This window comes from Cavia porcellus, unplaced genomic scaffold, assembly GCF_034190915.1.
Source record: "Cavia porcellus strain 051 isolate PalLab524CR breed Dunkin Hartley unplaced genomic scaffold, mCavPor4.1 scaffold_27, whole genome shotgun sequence".
Lineage (NCBI taxonomy): Eukaryota > Metazoa > Chordata > Mammalia > Rodentia > Caviidae > Cavia > Cavia porcellus.
In genome coordinates this window covers 49,785,516-49,802,552 of record NW_026947510.1, presented here as the reverse complement: position 1 = coordinate 49,802,552, position 17,037 = coordinate 49,785,516, and the positions used below count along the sequence as shown (strand labels likewise).

At 36.1% G+C, this 17,037-nt stretch overlaps 1 protein-coding gene across 1 annotated transcript in view; it reads left to right on the top strand.

The window, feature by feature from the left end:
- The first annotated feature begins 2,918 nt into the window (after positions 1-2,918).
- The window catches only part of Lmntd1 (lamin tail domain containing 1), a 34,089-nt gene continuing 19,970 nt past the window's right edge, over positions 2,919-17,037 (top strand). Inside the window, exons 1-4 of the mRNA XM_063238410.1 lie at positions 2,919-3,104; positions 3,183-3,301; positions 5,805-6,028; positions 12,051-12,240. Of these exons, the coding sequence (XP_063094480.1) occupies positions 3,213-3,301; positions 5,805-6,028; positions 12,051-12,240 (503 nt within the window). The 5' untranslated portion in view covers positions 2,919-3,104; positions 3,183-3,212. The remainder of the gene's footprint in view (positions 3,105-3,182; positions 3,302-5,804; positions 6,029-12,050; positions 12,241-17,037) is intronic.

The following is a 17,037-nucleotide window of genomic DNA, read 5'->3' as shown; positions in this document are numbered from 1 at the left end:
ACCCCAACTCTGCCACTCACCGGCCAAATACACTGCAAGAGGCACTTGCCTGGCTCCCTTGGAAAATGGGGAAATTCCCATTGTCCAGGCTCCAGAAAGCGACCTGTGTGATGACCTTCGTATAGCATGCACAGTGGGTGTGCTCTTCCCCCTCAGCTCACCCCGACCCCCTTCCTTCCTGAACGAGCACAACCACATGGATGAGCTCTGCTATCCCGAATGGGTTCTCTGTTTTATAACCTTTTCATTATGGAGAACCTTAAACACTGACAGTAAAAACTAGCATGATGCACAATGTATCTGTTACAGCATTAGCAGTTACAAGTCAGGGTTGGCTCTCCCATCTCTGTCCAATCTGCACTCTGTTCTTGTCTTAAGTTTTACCTACAAAGATTTATGTAGTGTAGATCTCTCATAGATAAGCTCTGTTTTAAAAAAAAAACTACAATCATAATATATCACACTGCAAATCTTTACCATTTAGGCCTCAATATCTTTAAATATCTAGTGTGCTTAAATTTCTAATATTTTATATAGCTGTATTGTTTGCATTTTTAGAGATTTGATTCTAAATCGTGTTCTTTTTTTTGTTGTTGTTCGTTTTGGTATCAGGAATCAAACCCAGGACTTGAGCTTGCCAGTCAGGCACTGTACAGGCAGCCGCTGTGCCGCTGAGCTATATCCCCAGTAAAAATAGCCTTAGGTCTGATTCTGCTTGAAATGTGTTAGTATTTTATTTTTGTTTTGTTTTGTTCTTTTGGTACTGGGAATCGAACTCTTGCGCTTGCCAGGCAGGCACTGTGACACTGAGCCGTATCCCGGGACCCCCTACACAGTTTTATAGTTTGATTTAGGATATGTTTTGCCAACAAATTACAAAAGTTGTGATGTTTGGGGGGTAGATTTTCTGTTTGATTTTTGAGACAAGGTCTTGCTGTGTTATCCAGGCTTAACTCATTATGTAACTCAGGCTGGCTTCAAATCTGGGGTGATCCTCCTGCCTCAGCCTCCTGAGTACTGAGATTATAGGTATATGCCACTACTCTGAAATTTGTGTCTGAAATCTGTTAGTCTATTAGCTAACATGCTCTTCTGTCTCTGTATTATATGCATTAGAGGATTCAGGTTGATTTTGTTGCCGTTGTTGGAATTGCTGTTACTGTTATTACTTATGTCCAATAAGTTATACCAACAATGTGGAGATTACCACATGGTGGTCATTAAGGCCTTTTCCTCATTGGTAAGCAGCTTTAACAAAAAATGTTTATGGCTACTGGCAAAGTCCTCTGATGTTTGCAAAATTCTCTCAGTGATTCACTTTGTCTTCTGTTGACAACCACTGGATGAGTTTGAGTAGCAGAAAAGGGGAAATTGCTTTTTGCTGCATATATGCAGTAATTTGAGGAGCATAAAATACTCTGTATGAGGGAGGAACACTGAAATACCCATGAATTTAAGCTATCGTAAGTTTTCTCAGTGGACCAAATTTTTCCTCCAAATTATGTAGGAAAATATAAATAGGGTACCTGATAAAATAAGTGGGGACATAATAAATTTATGCTATGTGTAGGATTTTGCTTTGTTTTTGTCTTGAGATAAGGTTTGGCTATGGAGTTCAGCCTGGCCTTGAACTCTGCAGCCCAGGCTGCCTTTGAACTCACAGTGGTCCTCCTGCCTCAGCCTCCCAAAGGCTGGAATTAAAGACATGCACCACTGGGGATTTAGCTCAGTGGCATAAGCACCTGCTTTGTAAGTGCAGGGTCATAAGTTTGATCCCCTGTACCAAAAAAAAAGGCATGTACCACCATTCCTGTCTAGTATGAGTAGTCTAAACAGAAGATTTTTTTTTAACATCTAAGAAACTGTACAGACTGGTAAAGTAGAGATACCAGGATAGTGACAAGAAATCATAAACACATTTCTAAATTCTTTTCCAAAATTAGGTGTAATTCATAAGTCTCCTGATGCTAATTTTACATAATAAGCTTGTAGAACTGATAAGTAATTGTGCTTGATCTCCAAGATGGAGAAAATATAGTTAGATTTCACTTTCTTATAGTTTAACTATCTTATTATATACTTCTTAACTTTTTCTTTTCAACTTATTAAAACCGTCGCAATACTCATTATTCTTTGTACTTAAATGTTTCTCATCATTCTGAGATAAAAGCCATTTTCAAATACAGTGGAAGATATTTTTCATTATTTCTTAAATCAAGAATCATTAATTTATGGATCCTAGCTTGCTCCTGGTATCTAGTAGATGCTCATTAGATATTTGTTAAATGAATTCACTTATCCAGTAATTATTATAATTAATATATCTTACTGCTCTATAGAATCACTTGTTTCATATCTGTTAATTTTATTCTTTTATGATCATAATCATGAAATATTAAGTGTGAGGCTTTTACACAGAGTAGAAATTAAATTGATTTCTCTTAAATCTTGCTGCTGGTGAACTTTAGAAGACTTTAGGTTTTCTGGATTTAATTTCACTATTTTGACTAATGGGCTTCTCTTTGCCTTAAATTTATCTGTGTTTTATTTGTGATGCCTACCTGTTTTGTTGACTTCAAAGCATTTATCTAAAGGAAGAAAGCCAGGAAAGGAGAGGACAAGAAAAAAGAGTAGAAAAAGAAAGAGGAAGGAATTGTATTAAATTTCCTCAGTATTTATATACTGGTCTTCAAAAATCCCAAATATGACTTCTTAAGACTTCAGTGTCCAAGTCTGCCTAGTAGGAAATGAGTGACCTGATTTAATGTCTGTGGATTGCAAAGCAGACCTGGCGTCATCATAGCAATTGTTTTAAGACTGGGCCCTTGTAACTATGGAGACATTACCTCACAGTGTTCTAAGAGGCAGTGCTGGCCAGATGTGAAAGTGATTGTCACAAAGGTCACTTTGCTGGTTACCTCACCCCCGCCCCAAGAAACTTTCAGAGATTGCTACACACCTTCATTGTGCTTTGTCTCCGTCCTCAGCCAACATAAGCACTAGCTATGTCAGTAGTTACATATCCACGTGAGAATTCTGTTTCTGACATCACTGCAGTAAAGAAAATGGTTAATCCGCTAAACTGAAGATAGTTGGATTCACAGGTGACGTCACCTTAAAAGCAAATTCTGCCTTGAAATTCAGAGCTCTGCATTGCTTACTGTCACGATCTGTTTTCCTAGGAAAGAAAGGAGACGTCTGTGTTAGCCAAGATGAGAGCCACACAAGAGACCCAGGGAGCTTCAGAGACCCTGCAGGGTGAAATTCACAAGCAGAACAGTAAAACAGAGACGCAAGAGCAGTAAGATTGGCACAGATGGGGAGAGCGGGGTCTCCGAGTCCTAGGGGGATAATGATGGGGTGCTTGACCTCTAAAAAAAACACCTTATGAAGTAATGAGACCTGCGACAGATCTCACAGACTTTCTGAAAATAATGAACTGTCAATACATCTATTTCCTCAACTGCTGTCTCATCTCTAAGTAACAGGAAAACTCATCTAAACACATCTTCATCGTGTCAGACCTAGTTGAGATTCCAGAGTTCCCATTCAAGGTGTTAAAGTCCCTGGCGTGTAACTTAGAATCACTTGACTCTCCTGGGGACAAAAAAATTATTAGAACGTTGGTTTTGGAAATGTCGACAAAGGGTATTGTTTAAAGTAACAGCTATGTTTTTACCACAAATATATATCATTCTGTCAATTAGTTTCCCAGCATTTTCTGCAACATGGTTTTTGCTATTGAGTACACATAATTTAAAGCTATTTGTTTCTTTGGTCCTAGGTTTCCTATAGTTATTATTCAGTCTATATCTGCTTTTTATTTGTTTGTTTTATTTGTTGCAGTACTAGAGATAGAAGTAAGTGCTCTAACACTTAGCTACTAAAATCTTATGTGACATAGGATTTAATAAAGTTGCCCAGACTGACCTCAAACTTGTGATTTGCCTGCGTCAGCCAAAATGAGTAGCTGAGATTACAGGCATATACTGACTGTACCACCACACCCAGCTCAAAGACTGTCTTTTTTGTTTTGTTTTGTTTTAATATTTTACTTTAGAAGTGGGAAACTAATGTTTGCCAAATCTCAGCAGTAACCTTGGGATGCTGAGATAAGCTTTAGTAATTGCTTCTAGTTCAGGGCTTAGTAGAGGGAGCAAAATATCAAAAAGGAGCTTGGACAATTCCTTGAGCTAAAGGAAAACTTAACCTAGAACTAAGAAAAATTCCTCTTCCAAAGAGCATCTGATAGGTCGGTGAGTGGAAGATTCAGACGATGGGCTGGATCACTTGTGCCTATTCCCTAGATGTTTAGTACTTGCCAAGATGTGTTCAGACATTGGAAAACTCTTATTCAACCACAAAAATAAAAATGCCCTGTGTGCCAGGGCCAGATTTCTCTGACTATAACATTTGAGACTTATTTGGGAATCTTTTGTGAAATTAAATTTATATGGAAATGCTGTTGTTTTACTAAAAGAAAAAACATGAGAGCTCACAATAAGAGCGTGCTGAAAAGATACAGCTCATGTGTGATGAATCCCAGATATAAGGAAAAACTCTTGAAAGAGAAAAGCACTTTCTCTGCTCGTTCGAGACAGTGAAGGGAGCATGTCATCTCATCCTGTCTCTGGCTGGACAGAGATGAAATGTTCCTCACCAACAATCTGTCGCTGGAGCCTCTTTCCCACTGACTTCCCAGCGTACTCAAGAGTGTGTCTCCAAGGGCTAGAGCTTTTCTGACAGATATGAGTGCTGGAAGTTATCAGCTGAATGGTAAGCACTCAAGCTAAGCACTCAGCTGGTAAAAATGCACTTTTCAAAGCCATTGTCATTTAATTTTATTCAAAATCTGTGGTCAGATGGCTATGCCTTTAGAGATATATTTAGAGGAGTCTCATTTTGAATAGAAATCTTTCCAGCTGCAAGATTTCTAATATTCAAGAGAACTTCCACAGTTGAGAACCAAATGATTGCAAATACCTTTTGGTAAACCCAGCAACGTGACGAACCAGGAAGCTGCTGGCCCTCATCCGCCATGGAAACTTTAAACAAAAACAAATCCAGAAACAGGCTGGCACAAGTAACTTGCAAGTGCTATGGATGACCCGTGGCAAAATATTTAAGTTCTGACTTAAGTGGATAGATATGGAACCCCAGAAGGAAGGAGAGTAGAACCCACCATTTGTTCAGTTTTTCAGAGTAAGAGTTTCAGACCTCTGGACAGTGTTCCAAATGTAAATGTTAAATACACACACACACACACACACCCCTATATGCACATACACAGCATATTTGAAAGAAGATATTAGCTATAGAGTCTTTCTTATATAGAAAAATTGATTAAGCAGCAATGGAAAATAAAAATGGTATAATATATTACAGTATGTTAAACAAGAATTATGATCTTTTTATGTTAATGGAAAAAGGAACTATAAGAGATAAATTGAAGTATAAATGGTTTATCGTCTCAGCTTTGATTAAAACATGTATTTAAAAGCCTAGAAGGAAATGATAAAATCTCTGGTTGGTGGCGTTATGTGACTATTTTCTTTTTATCACTTTTACACATTTTAAAAACCATCTATAATAATAATTTATTGATTTTCAATCTAAACTTTAAAAACAATAAAGTATGCTAAAGTTAAATAAATTACTAAATCTGGAGATATGAGCTTTATTATATTCATGTTAGATGCAAAGTGCTCTGACCAGCGGAACTCTGGGCAATGGTGACAAATATGCCTCTTTTATCCATGGCCACTTTGGCTTTCTTATTTTGTATATTATGGCTGTGTACACAGAAAAGAAGACAAACTCAGAGCGTCCCCTACGAGACATCGGTCTTCAGTACATTTTTTCTCAAAGAAGATAGACTCACAACCCATGACACTACCCATGTCACAGTCCGTGTCCTCTGGAATGTCCCTGAGTTACTACCTGTCCAGTAAAGTAACCCTGTCAACGGGGCCGCCATTGACTTCAAAATCAACTGTAATGAGCTCTTCCCAAACAGACAACATGCTCGGTAAGCAAAATACAGATCAAACACTTGTGTTTAAAGATATCAAAGCATGATTACTGTGAGTGGAGTGATGATTTTTTGTGAACTGATTGCTAGCATGCTCTGCAGTGACTCAAGATTAACATTTGCTGTGCATAGCATTCATGGTTTCTTCCTCTGAAGGCTGCCAGAAGGCTTAGGCAACACCTTGAATACTTCTTGCTTTTAGGAGACTTATACCTCAGGTGAGAAACAGATAAATGAGAAAAAACAGAAATATAAAATAGATGATAAATTGGCAGAGAGAAAAAAAGCAATAAAGTGAACTTAAAGGGGGAAGGGAATGTGGATAGTACTGCCTTCAAGATGAAAAGTTCTGACTGTTTTCAGCAAGGCACTCAGCAATCCCCACAGTTTGGGGTGTCTATTACAGGTGGAGAGGAATTTTCATGGTTTATAGGTAACATCATTGTCCCTGAAAACAGAATCAACTTTTTCTGCCTTCTTGATATGAGGCACAGGGTTCTCTCATGCACACCTGCAGAATGTGGACGTCATCCACAAGATTACTATAATCCTGTTTAGGTAAGATATATGCAAAAATGGCCTTGTGTGTGAAGATACAGACAACTATTTAGAAGAAAACAAGAGACATTATGGCAGCCACTGGCTTTTTTTTTTTTTTAATTTATTTAAGGAGAAAAACAAAAAAAAAAAAACAGAAAAAGGGTACAAGTTATACAGAATTTCAAAAAAAATAAACAGTAGAAAATCACTAATAGATTACATATTGTCATCTTAGAAATAGTTGTTCAAGTTACAAAATTAAAGCATATAAAGTAGACATTCAGTGAGACTGCAAACAGTTCTGTTCAATGATCCAACAAAAACTCAGTAATGTTATCTATCTTATTATGCTTAAATATACATGCAGTTATATCCTTTAGAGCACTTTCTTTTCCTCTCTTTTTTTACAATGACAATTACACATTTTGGGTTTTATTACTCCCACAGTTCTTATTATTTTTTTTGAAGAGAATAAAAACAAATGTGACATAACAAAACAGAGTCAGTCAAATCAAAAGGATGGACCTAGTACATAATGTAAAAACAGAATACACGGTGATCAACAATGGTTACCATAATGCCTCTTGCCATCTTAAAAAAAATTGCCTATATCATCAGTTATAATAATATTGAACAAAACAGTAAAGAACAAAACCAATAAAACCAAAACATTGGAGACATTACAGGACTTCAAAAGAAGATATTAGTCAAACCAGAATGGACATCATAGTGAATCTTATTGTCTTCACAGTTGTTGCCTATACTCTCAAACTTGGTACTATCAAGCAAAACAGAATAGAGTAAAATCAGTCAAAACAAGATGGTGAGAGCAATACAGTGTTTCAAATCAAGCTAATAGGAAATCAAAGTGGGTTACTATAATATATCCTGCTATTTTTTATTTTTTCCCTTAATTAAAAAGATAAAAATAAGTAATAAAAAAGGAGATTGAGATAAAAGGACATAACAAAACAGCACAGGTCAGAACATAACCATTTAAGCAAAACAGTGTTTCACCACAAGATATCCCAACATAAAAGGAGTTACCATAGTGTCTCTTTCCTTGAAATCTTTGAATATAACTTCATATACTGTAGCATCAAACATATCAAGACAATGTAAAGCCCTTCAAGAGAATGACAGTATTACAGGGTATTTAGAACCAACTAACAGAAAATGAACAATGGTTTCTGTATTATCTCCTTGTCTATAAAAGTTTTTGTTTATATTATCACATATAATAAAATCCAATAAGATACAACATGTTAAGACCAATGGAGACAGAAGAACAAAAGCTTGATGGACTTCAAAACAAGGTGATATTAAATCAGCACTAGCTATTATGATGCCTTGTTTTCTCCAAAATAGCTGTTCCTACCATCTAACCTTCTCTGCCTCATTTCTGTTGAGCTCTTTTTCTGTCATTAGTTGTCAGTTTGTCTTCTTCATTTCACTTTCTGCTACATTCATTGTGGCCTCTTTGCCACTGTTTCTGGAATCTTGGTATTTTTCTCTTTTCGAATGTCCTGCAGTATTCTCTGTAGAGTTGAATTGGTGGTTGCAAATTCCTCTAGTTCCTCTTTATCCTGGAAGCACTTTGTTTTTCCATTAATTTCCAGGGACAGTTGTGCAGGATATATCAATCTTGGCTGGAGGTTATTGTCTTTCAAAGTTTGAATTATTTTGCCCCATGCTCTTTGTGATTTGATGGTTTGTGCCGAGAAATCTGCTGTATTCTGACGGGTGTTCCCTTGTAAGTGATCTGTTCCTTGTCTCTGACAGCTTTTAATATCCTGTTCTTATATTGGATTTCTGGAATTTTGATTATTATATGCCTGGGTGTAGCTCTGTATGGATTGTAGGTGGCTGGGGTCCTGTATGCCTTATAGATCTGAGTATCTTTATCTTTTCCCATATTAGGGAAATTCTCCTTGATTATTTCTGTGAATAGCCTTTGCAGTTCATTTGTTTGTATCCCTGCTTCTTCCTTTACATTATTAATTCTTAAGTTATAGATCCTATCATCTTCTAGCCTTTGTATTGTTACTGCTTGTGTCCTTGCTATTTTTAAGAAGTTTTTCCTTTCATGCTCCCACATTACAAATCTGTCCTCCAGATAATCTATCCTTAGTTTCTTTCAAGCTGTTATGCCAGCTTTCAATAGATTTTTTAGTTTCCTGGTAATCACTTTGAACCTGTTTCATGTATTTTATGTTTTCTCTATTTTCTCCATCAAACAATTCTCCCCTTTTTTTCTGTTCTTCCATTCCACCATCTGTTTTTTCTTGGGAGGTACTTAGCATTTCTCTAACTATTCTACTTATATCTTGCTTTATTTTGTTAAATACTTCACTTTTGAACTTGTCTATGAGGTCCCAGAGATACCACTTTATGTCTATTGGTGCTGTGCCTGGTATTACATGTTTTCTGTCCTCATTCTCCTTTGCATTTACCTTTCCAGGTTCAGTGTTCTCAAGATTGGGGACCGAGGACCCTTTCTTGTTGCTCCCTCTTCCCATACTTTTTGTTCCTTTCATACAAGCATTTATGGGAGGCCCAGTTTCTTTCTTTGTCAGTTACAGTTTGTTTGAATCACGCCAGCTAGGTGTTCCTGCCCACTGCTGTGTACTGGGGTGACACAGACCTAGGTAGCCTATGCTGGGCCTGCCCTTCCAGGTCAGTCAACCTACTGAAGGCTTCACTGCATTAGGGTGCACTGCCAGGCACAGGGACCTGGTTTGGGCTAGCCTACTGGGTCTTATTAGTCTGCAGCATCACCCAGGTCAAGCGCTCCCCACCAGTCCCACTTGAGAGGGGAATATGTGATTGAAGTCACTGCAGCATCCTTTTCTGGCTAGTCTGCCTGGTCCCAGGATGTCCTCTGATAGAGCCTCGTAGTCTATGGAAGGGTCCCTGTTCCTCTCACCGCAGGTCAATGCGGAGCTCCCCACCAGCTGTGCTCTCAATTCAGTTCCTGATTCCCACTCTCAGAGCTTTCACATCTCTATCCCTGCTGTGCCAATTCAGATGCAGCAGCGGTGGCAGGAAATTCAAGCTTTGGTTTCCAGAGGTGCGGGTTCCAGCTTCAGCATGAGACTTTAGCTGTTCCAGTCGTAGCACCAGGATTGCATTTCCAGTTGGTTTCTCTCAGGTTAGTTTGTTCCTGGGTTGGCAGGGTATATCTCCCATGCTTAGGACTCCCCACACCACACCATTCCTGGAATCCAAGCTGGCTATCTCAGAGAGCCTCCATAGCTGCTGTTATCTATCCACCATGTTCTCCCAGAAGACGGCAGCCACTGTTGATCTCCTGTTGTCCTGCTTTGAAATCTGTGTCACTTACATTGTTTTCTTCTGATCTGCTTTGTTCTGTGTTGTTATGTTTGTTTTACCCTCTTTAAAATACATTTAAAAATGGCCAAGCACATAATATAGCACATAATAATTGCTCAGCAAAAATTAATTGTAAATTTTAACACACCTGTAAACATGTCCTCTTAGAATATTCTAAATTTGAAAGCTATGTTTCAATTAGCAATCAAGTAACATGTTTCAAGCTGGTACCATAAACACTCCCATGACTATCTGAAGCCTCTGTTTCCTCTGGCACTTTGTGCATATTTATAGTCTGGCTGCTTCTCATCTATATTTAACTTTGTTTTCGGTATTGTCTTAAACTTTTGACATAGTATCATACTGGTTTTATCTTGCTGCCTTTAGAGTCATATTTCTTATGTTTCACGGTTTGTATGAATAAAGATAAATTTTTCAAGAAGGTATCTAAGTTTATACTGGCCTTTTGCAATAACCAAAATCCATATGCTTAGAAATACAAATTTCCCACCCTACATATACATATGTAAACATATATGTATATGCATACATGTGCATGCATTTGATATATATGTATAGCTATTCATAAAATTTGTTTTATATTTGAATTAAACTATAAAAGCTCTTAGTGTGCAGTAAGCAAAATCTAAGGCTTTCTTTGCAAGATGAGAGATGCACTGAGGTGTTACCTTCTTTACTTTGTGTAGATTCTGCTTCTGTAAATGGATGCCTGAGCCCACTGAGACCTGCTTCATTTGGTTCATTCACTGTTGTTCCAGATGAAATAAAAACTAGGAGAAAAAAATTAATGTTTCTCTTCCTTTAGAACTACAAGACTTTCATCAGTCACGTTTAGATGTTACAAGCATGTCATACATTATCCTTCCCCAAAGGAATTTAAGGATTAAGTAGAAACTTGCTTGACTAGGAAAGAACTAATTCAATTTTAAGTGTTTCTCTGAGGAATCTTTTAATAACTCTTGTAACTTAGCATGTTTAAACTTCTGGACTCAATCCCCAGCACCAAAACAACCACACACACACACACACTATGATTTTTTTTATACCTTTAAATCTTTCACCTTGCTTTGCCATTGTTAAAGAGATAAAAACTTAGAGCAAATCTAGATAGTCTTAATTCTTCAAAAATTTTTAGCTGTCATATTCTGAGTAGCAGCTAAATCCTGGACACTGTGCTACACACATGCCTGTCCCATTCCAGTCCTTGTGTCTCCTTACACAAGGTAGCATTGTCCTTATTCGGGGTTCAGGAAAACTGAATGGTAAGTCCAAGTCATCTGGTGTGGTCAGTGGTAGGGTGGGGTCACAACTGCAGAGCTGTCTCTGTCCACAACATGTGCTTTTCCACTTCACCGTAAGGCACCTTTGTACCAGAACTTCTCTCTTGGTGGACACAGAACCGCACTCAGCTGGTGTGGTTTTATATGCAAAATTATGAGCTCTTTTGTATTTTGATCTGAATTAGTGAAAATTTCAAAATAGCAAACTTCTCAAGGCTACTAGAATCTACTTAAACCTTACTTTATCTTCCTAACGAAGTATGCACTTTAGCTGATAGAGAAAGTTTAAGTCTTTATCTGGCAAAAACAAGAACCATTAGTAGACAATAATTCATTTGAGGCTTTCATTTATGAGTCATAATTTAAGGGGAAATAAGTTTTATATGCACTAAGGATATACTCACATTTAACATACACAAATTTGGCAGACTCAAATATTTTGCCTATTCAATAACTACTAAAAAATGACTGAACTAGCGATTTTGCTAATAATTGATATTATAGTATAACTAAATAATTACTTAGTCACTATGTTAGTAATACTAAATAATAAAATACTACAAGTAAATAATCACTTAGTCATTGTGCTAACAATATCATTCATAGTTTAAGATATGTGAATCATCTCCAGGAATTGATGACATCACTAAAAATATTGATTATTATTTAGGTTTTCCTTTAAGGCTTCTATCTGTCTTCTCACTGAGTTTGACAGTGACAGTAAGATATATAGAGAAATACAGTTTTGCAGCAACAGGAAATAAAGAGAATGGCTTAAGGTTCTCTTACTGTGTATTTATTTGTTGTCATCTCTCGCTTGCTTCCCTATTTAATTACTTTGAAAGGAAACAGCAGCATGCTGCTTTCAAAGAACCAAATCTTTGATCCTGAGTCATCAGTAGCTGGAGATGGAGAGGATTATTTCCTTTCTTTGTTTGGTGATCCCAAGAAACTTATTGCACGCTCAACCTATGCCAAGGATCCTAACAAACATTTCTCCGCAATTCTTGAAGAAGTTGGTAAATCTATATCCAGGTAAATAATAATCCAAATAATTCTATTTGAATTACTTAATATTGTCCTCTGGGATAGGACCAGAAAGGTAACAGAAAACAATTGTGATTTGTTGTTAGAGCTATTTGATCTTAAACCCTAAGCATTTCATTGCAATATAACTGTTTAATGTTCTGAGCAATTAAAAGCAATTGACTCAATTTGCTAGAGGACTGAACAAAAAATGTTAATTCTTCAAAAAATGCCAAAAGAAATCATGCTACATTATCATCTCTACAAATACAGCTAGCTCAATTATTCAAGAACCTTTTTTATTGTTGGTAAATCATTCAAATGGACTTAATACTTTTGTTTCTTCTCGTAGGTTCTTGAATTCAAACCAAAAGAAGGGATATAAATTTTTATCTCATTGGGCTTTTATTATTGTTATACTTATGGCAAAAAGAATTGAATGGGAAGGAAGTTGAATTTAGGATTTTAGAAGAGCTGAGTTATCTGGTCATTCATTTAACCTTTATTTATTGTATGAACATTAGTTTGAAACATTAGTAAGCAACGCATATTGATGGAAGGTGCTAAAGAGCTAAAGAGAAGTCGTTTGGTAGCATTAAGTGTCATATATAAAGAAAAATGTTTTCTCTTATGTCATGCTCCTGAAACCAATCACTCATGCCCTGCTGCCATTTAAACTGGGAATCAGGAGAATCTACACACACTGTCTCAAAGGACTTCATCAAAGTCTTCAGTACATTCCATGTTTAAAATTATGACTTATTTGGGGCAGACTTTAAAGATTTCCAAATATGAAAGTAAGAACTTACATTAAGGTCTGTAAAGACCTATAGGTATGCTTATGAGGCCCACAAGATACCACAATATTAGAGAGCTTGCTTTCTGCCCCAGGGACTGGGAAGATTTGGTAAAGAAGTGACCATGGACGCTAGATTCTGAAGGGCAGGTGAGTCTGGAATATGCAAATTTGGAAATTAGGACTATCTCTATTGGTTTTTAGCACCCAATAGAATCACAAAGAGGAGAGGCTTTTAATGTCCTGACCCTCCCTGACACTGAATCAAAATGTCTAATGGTAGAATTGGGCAATTGTTACTTGTTTATTTGATTTATTTTGGTTTTTTAATCCTGTGGTGATTTTAATGCACAGTCAGTGTTGAGAACCATTAACCTAAAGCAAAAATAGAGCAAAATGAATGTGGCAGAAAAGCTGAGAGCAGGTAAAAGAAATCACCGTGTCATGTGAAACAGGGTGACAGAGAGATCACAATGAGCCTCGAATTTCAGACTGAAGAATTTGGACCTCATTTTGGGCAATGAGAAATGATGAGATTTTGAACAATGGAATGAACCAATCACGGTCCAGAACATTTAATCAAGACAATGAGTGTTATACATGGATATTGGATTTTTGTCAAATAACTTTGAATGCATCTGTTATGATGATTATGATTTTTCTTTTTCAATCTTAAAGCCACAAACTGCATTCTTAGAATAAACCTCATTTGGGCAATGTTTATTCTTTTAATATGTTGTTGAATTCCTTTGGCAAAATTTTGTTTCAAGCTTTTGTGTCTGAGTTTGTAAAAATATTGGTCTGTTTTTTCTTTTCCTGTAATGTATTTGTCTGCTTTGCTGTCAAAGTAATGCTTACCACATGGAATAATAATCTCTCCTCTTTCTTTTCCTAGAATAGTTTGCATAGCAAGTAGTATTACTTTTGCCTTACATGTTTTATAAACTTGATTAGTGATCTGAATCTAGATTTTCTTTGTGGGAAAGATTTTTTTTAAAAAAACATACAAATTCTATTTCAAAGTGGGTATTAGGCTATCCTGTTTACAGATTCCTTCTTGAGTGAATTTGGATAGTTTGTGTCTTTCAAGGAATCATCCATTTCATTTAAATTGTCCAATTTACTGGCATTGGATTCCTCTCTCAACATCCTTTTACTCCCTGTAGAACCCATACTAATATTATCTTTTTCATTCTTGATCATCCTTTGTGTCTTCTCTTTTTTCCTGATTTGTCTTATTTAATATTTAATAGTTTTATTGAGCTTCTCAAAAACCAGTGTTTGCATAATTTATTTTCTCTATTGTATTTTTGCTTTCTATCTCATTGGTTTTCATTTTGTTCTATTTTTTTTTTCTTTTACCTACTTTGGGTTCCTCCTTTCTCCTCCCCTCCCCTCCCCTGCCCTCCCCTCCCCGCTCCTCTCCCCTCCCTTCTCATCCCCTCCCCTCCTCTCCTCTCCTCTCCTCCCTTTCCACCTCCTCTCCTTTCCTCTCTTCCTGTTACTTAAGGTAAAAGTTACATCACTGATTTGACACCATTTTCTCATCTAATATTTTTACTGTTATAAAATCTCCCCTAAATACAGCGTAATCACTTCCTACCAACTTTGAAATGTGTTTTATTTTCACTAAGTTCACAGTACTTTCAAATTTCCTTTTGAATTTCCTCTTTGACCCTTGAATAATTTGGAAGTGTTATTAAATGTTTCCAAATATTTTACAGATTTTTCAGTTCAAATGATTTTCCCAATGTCTTCTTGCTGTTGATTTCTGGTTAAATTCCATATAGTCAAGGAATATATTTTAGGGTTAGGATCATTTCAATTTGTTGAAATTTGTTTTATATTCAGGATATTGACCTTTATTATTTTTTGGTAAATGTTTAGGGTGTACTTGAAAAGAATGCATATTCTGCTGCTGTTGCCTAATGTGCTTCATAAATATCATGTTGTTTGATAGTGTCTTTTTGCATTTCTTCTTTTTGCTTCTATCAGTTAAGAGGGGTGTTAAATATGCTACAATTGTGAATTTGTTGATTTCTTCCTTGCAATTCAATTTTGTCTCATGTATTTTGAAGCTTTGTTATGAGGCCCCAAACCATTTAAGAACCCCAACTATACCCTCCTGATGAACTGACCCTTGTGAAATGACTTTATCCCTAACAATATTCTTTGTTCTGGAGTCTAATTGACCTGATTAATTAATTAATATATTAATAATTAATATATTAATATAGCACAGCAACTATATATATATATATATATATATATATATGTTTTCCTATCCTTTTACTTCTAAAACTATGCATTCGTATTTAGAGTGCATGTTTTATATAAATTCCATATAGTTCAGACTTACCACTTTAGTGAATCTGACAGTCTCCTTCAATTTGGACCCTGGTTCATTTATACAGTGACTATTAATACACTTATGATTAAGTCTGCCATTGTGTTATTTTTATTCTTGTTACAATTGTTTTATGTTACATTTTTCCTTCTTCTATATCTTGCTTTGAATGAATTGAGAATTATTAGTAAATTCATTTCTCTCCTTTGTTATGTAGTTGTAATTGTTATGTTCATAGTTGCTTTCAGTTTTATGTGCTAAATCTTGAATCTATGATAGACTTTCAAGTGGTATTAAAAACCTTATAATAGTATACTTTTATTTCTGTCTGCCTGGCCTTTGTCATACATTTTCTTCTACATGTTATTTTCCTTTAGTTAATTTTTAAAATAAAATTAAATAATAAAAGTCTCATACAGTGTATTTACTCTGATATGTTTGCTCTTTTTTCTTCTCTTGTCTGTAGGATATATTTCCATGCACAATCACTATTTTACCACCTGTAAAAAATATCCTTTAACATTTATTGCAGTGTGAATTGCCTTGTAGTAAATTGTGTCCTTGGCTTTTATATACCAAAAAAAAAAAAAAAAAAAAAAAAAAAAAACTCTTGATTTTACCTTTGTTTAAAAAAGTTATTTTCCATGGGTGAAGAGTTCTATGTTGGTGGTCTATTTCTTTAGTACTTTAAGGTGTTACTCTACTATCTTATTATCTACATTGTTTGTAAAAATAAAAAAATAGCTTTCTTTATTATATATTTGTTTCCCTGCTTACACGTGTCTCCTTTTTCTCTACTGTGGGCTTTAAAGATGTTCTCTCTATAGCTGGTTTTGGAAGAGTTGATTATGACACGTATTGGTGTAATGTTATTTGCATTTCTTAAACTTGAGTTGATTAAGTTTCTTTGGTTTGTGGATTTACAGACTGGATTTGAAAAATTTGAAAGAAAGTTAGCCATTATCTTTTCAAATATGCTTTGATTTCCCCTTCAAGGAACTCAAATTACACACATATTAGGACCCTTAAAATTGAACTGCAATTTTCTAATGCTGTTATTTTTTCTTTTCAGAATTTTGTCTCTGTGTTTCTTTTTGGATAGAGTGTTACTGTATCTTTCTGTTAGTCACGCTTCATTAGAGGAGTAGAGTCTATAGCCATACAACCCTAAAAATGCCCAACCTTGTCTTTAGAGGAATAGAATCAATACAAAATATGTGTTAATTATGCAAGGGAATTTGCTAAGCAGATTTACAGGATCAGAAGTGAAGAATCCATAATGCTCTGCCTGCTGAAGAACCGAAGAATTCAGTAGCTGTTCAGTCTAAAGAGACAGAAGCTGCATGCCCAGAGAGCTCAAGGGTGCACAACTGTTCCAGAGCCAAAGCCCTGAAAGCTCACACGGAGACAAGGATATGAGTCCATGTAAGAAAGCTGAAGGAGCTAAAGACCAAGGTCCGAAGGTGATGAGGAAGATGAGAGCGCTTCAGAAATGGGCACACTTCCTTCTTCCCCTTTTTATTCCATCCACGCCACAAGCCTATTGGTGGATTCCACACACCAAGATGAATCTTCCCTCTTCGATTGGCAGGCCTGTATGTCAGTCATTCACAGCACATCAAGAACTGTGCTTTGCTAACCTGGTAGGCTTTCTTAATCCATT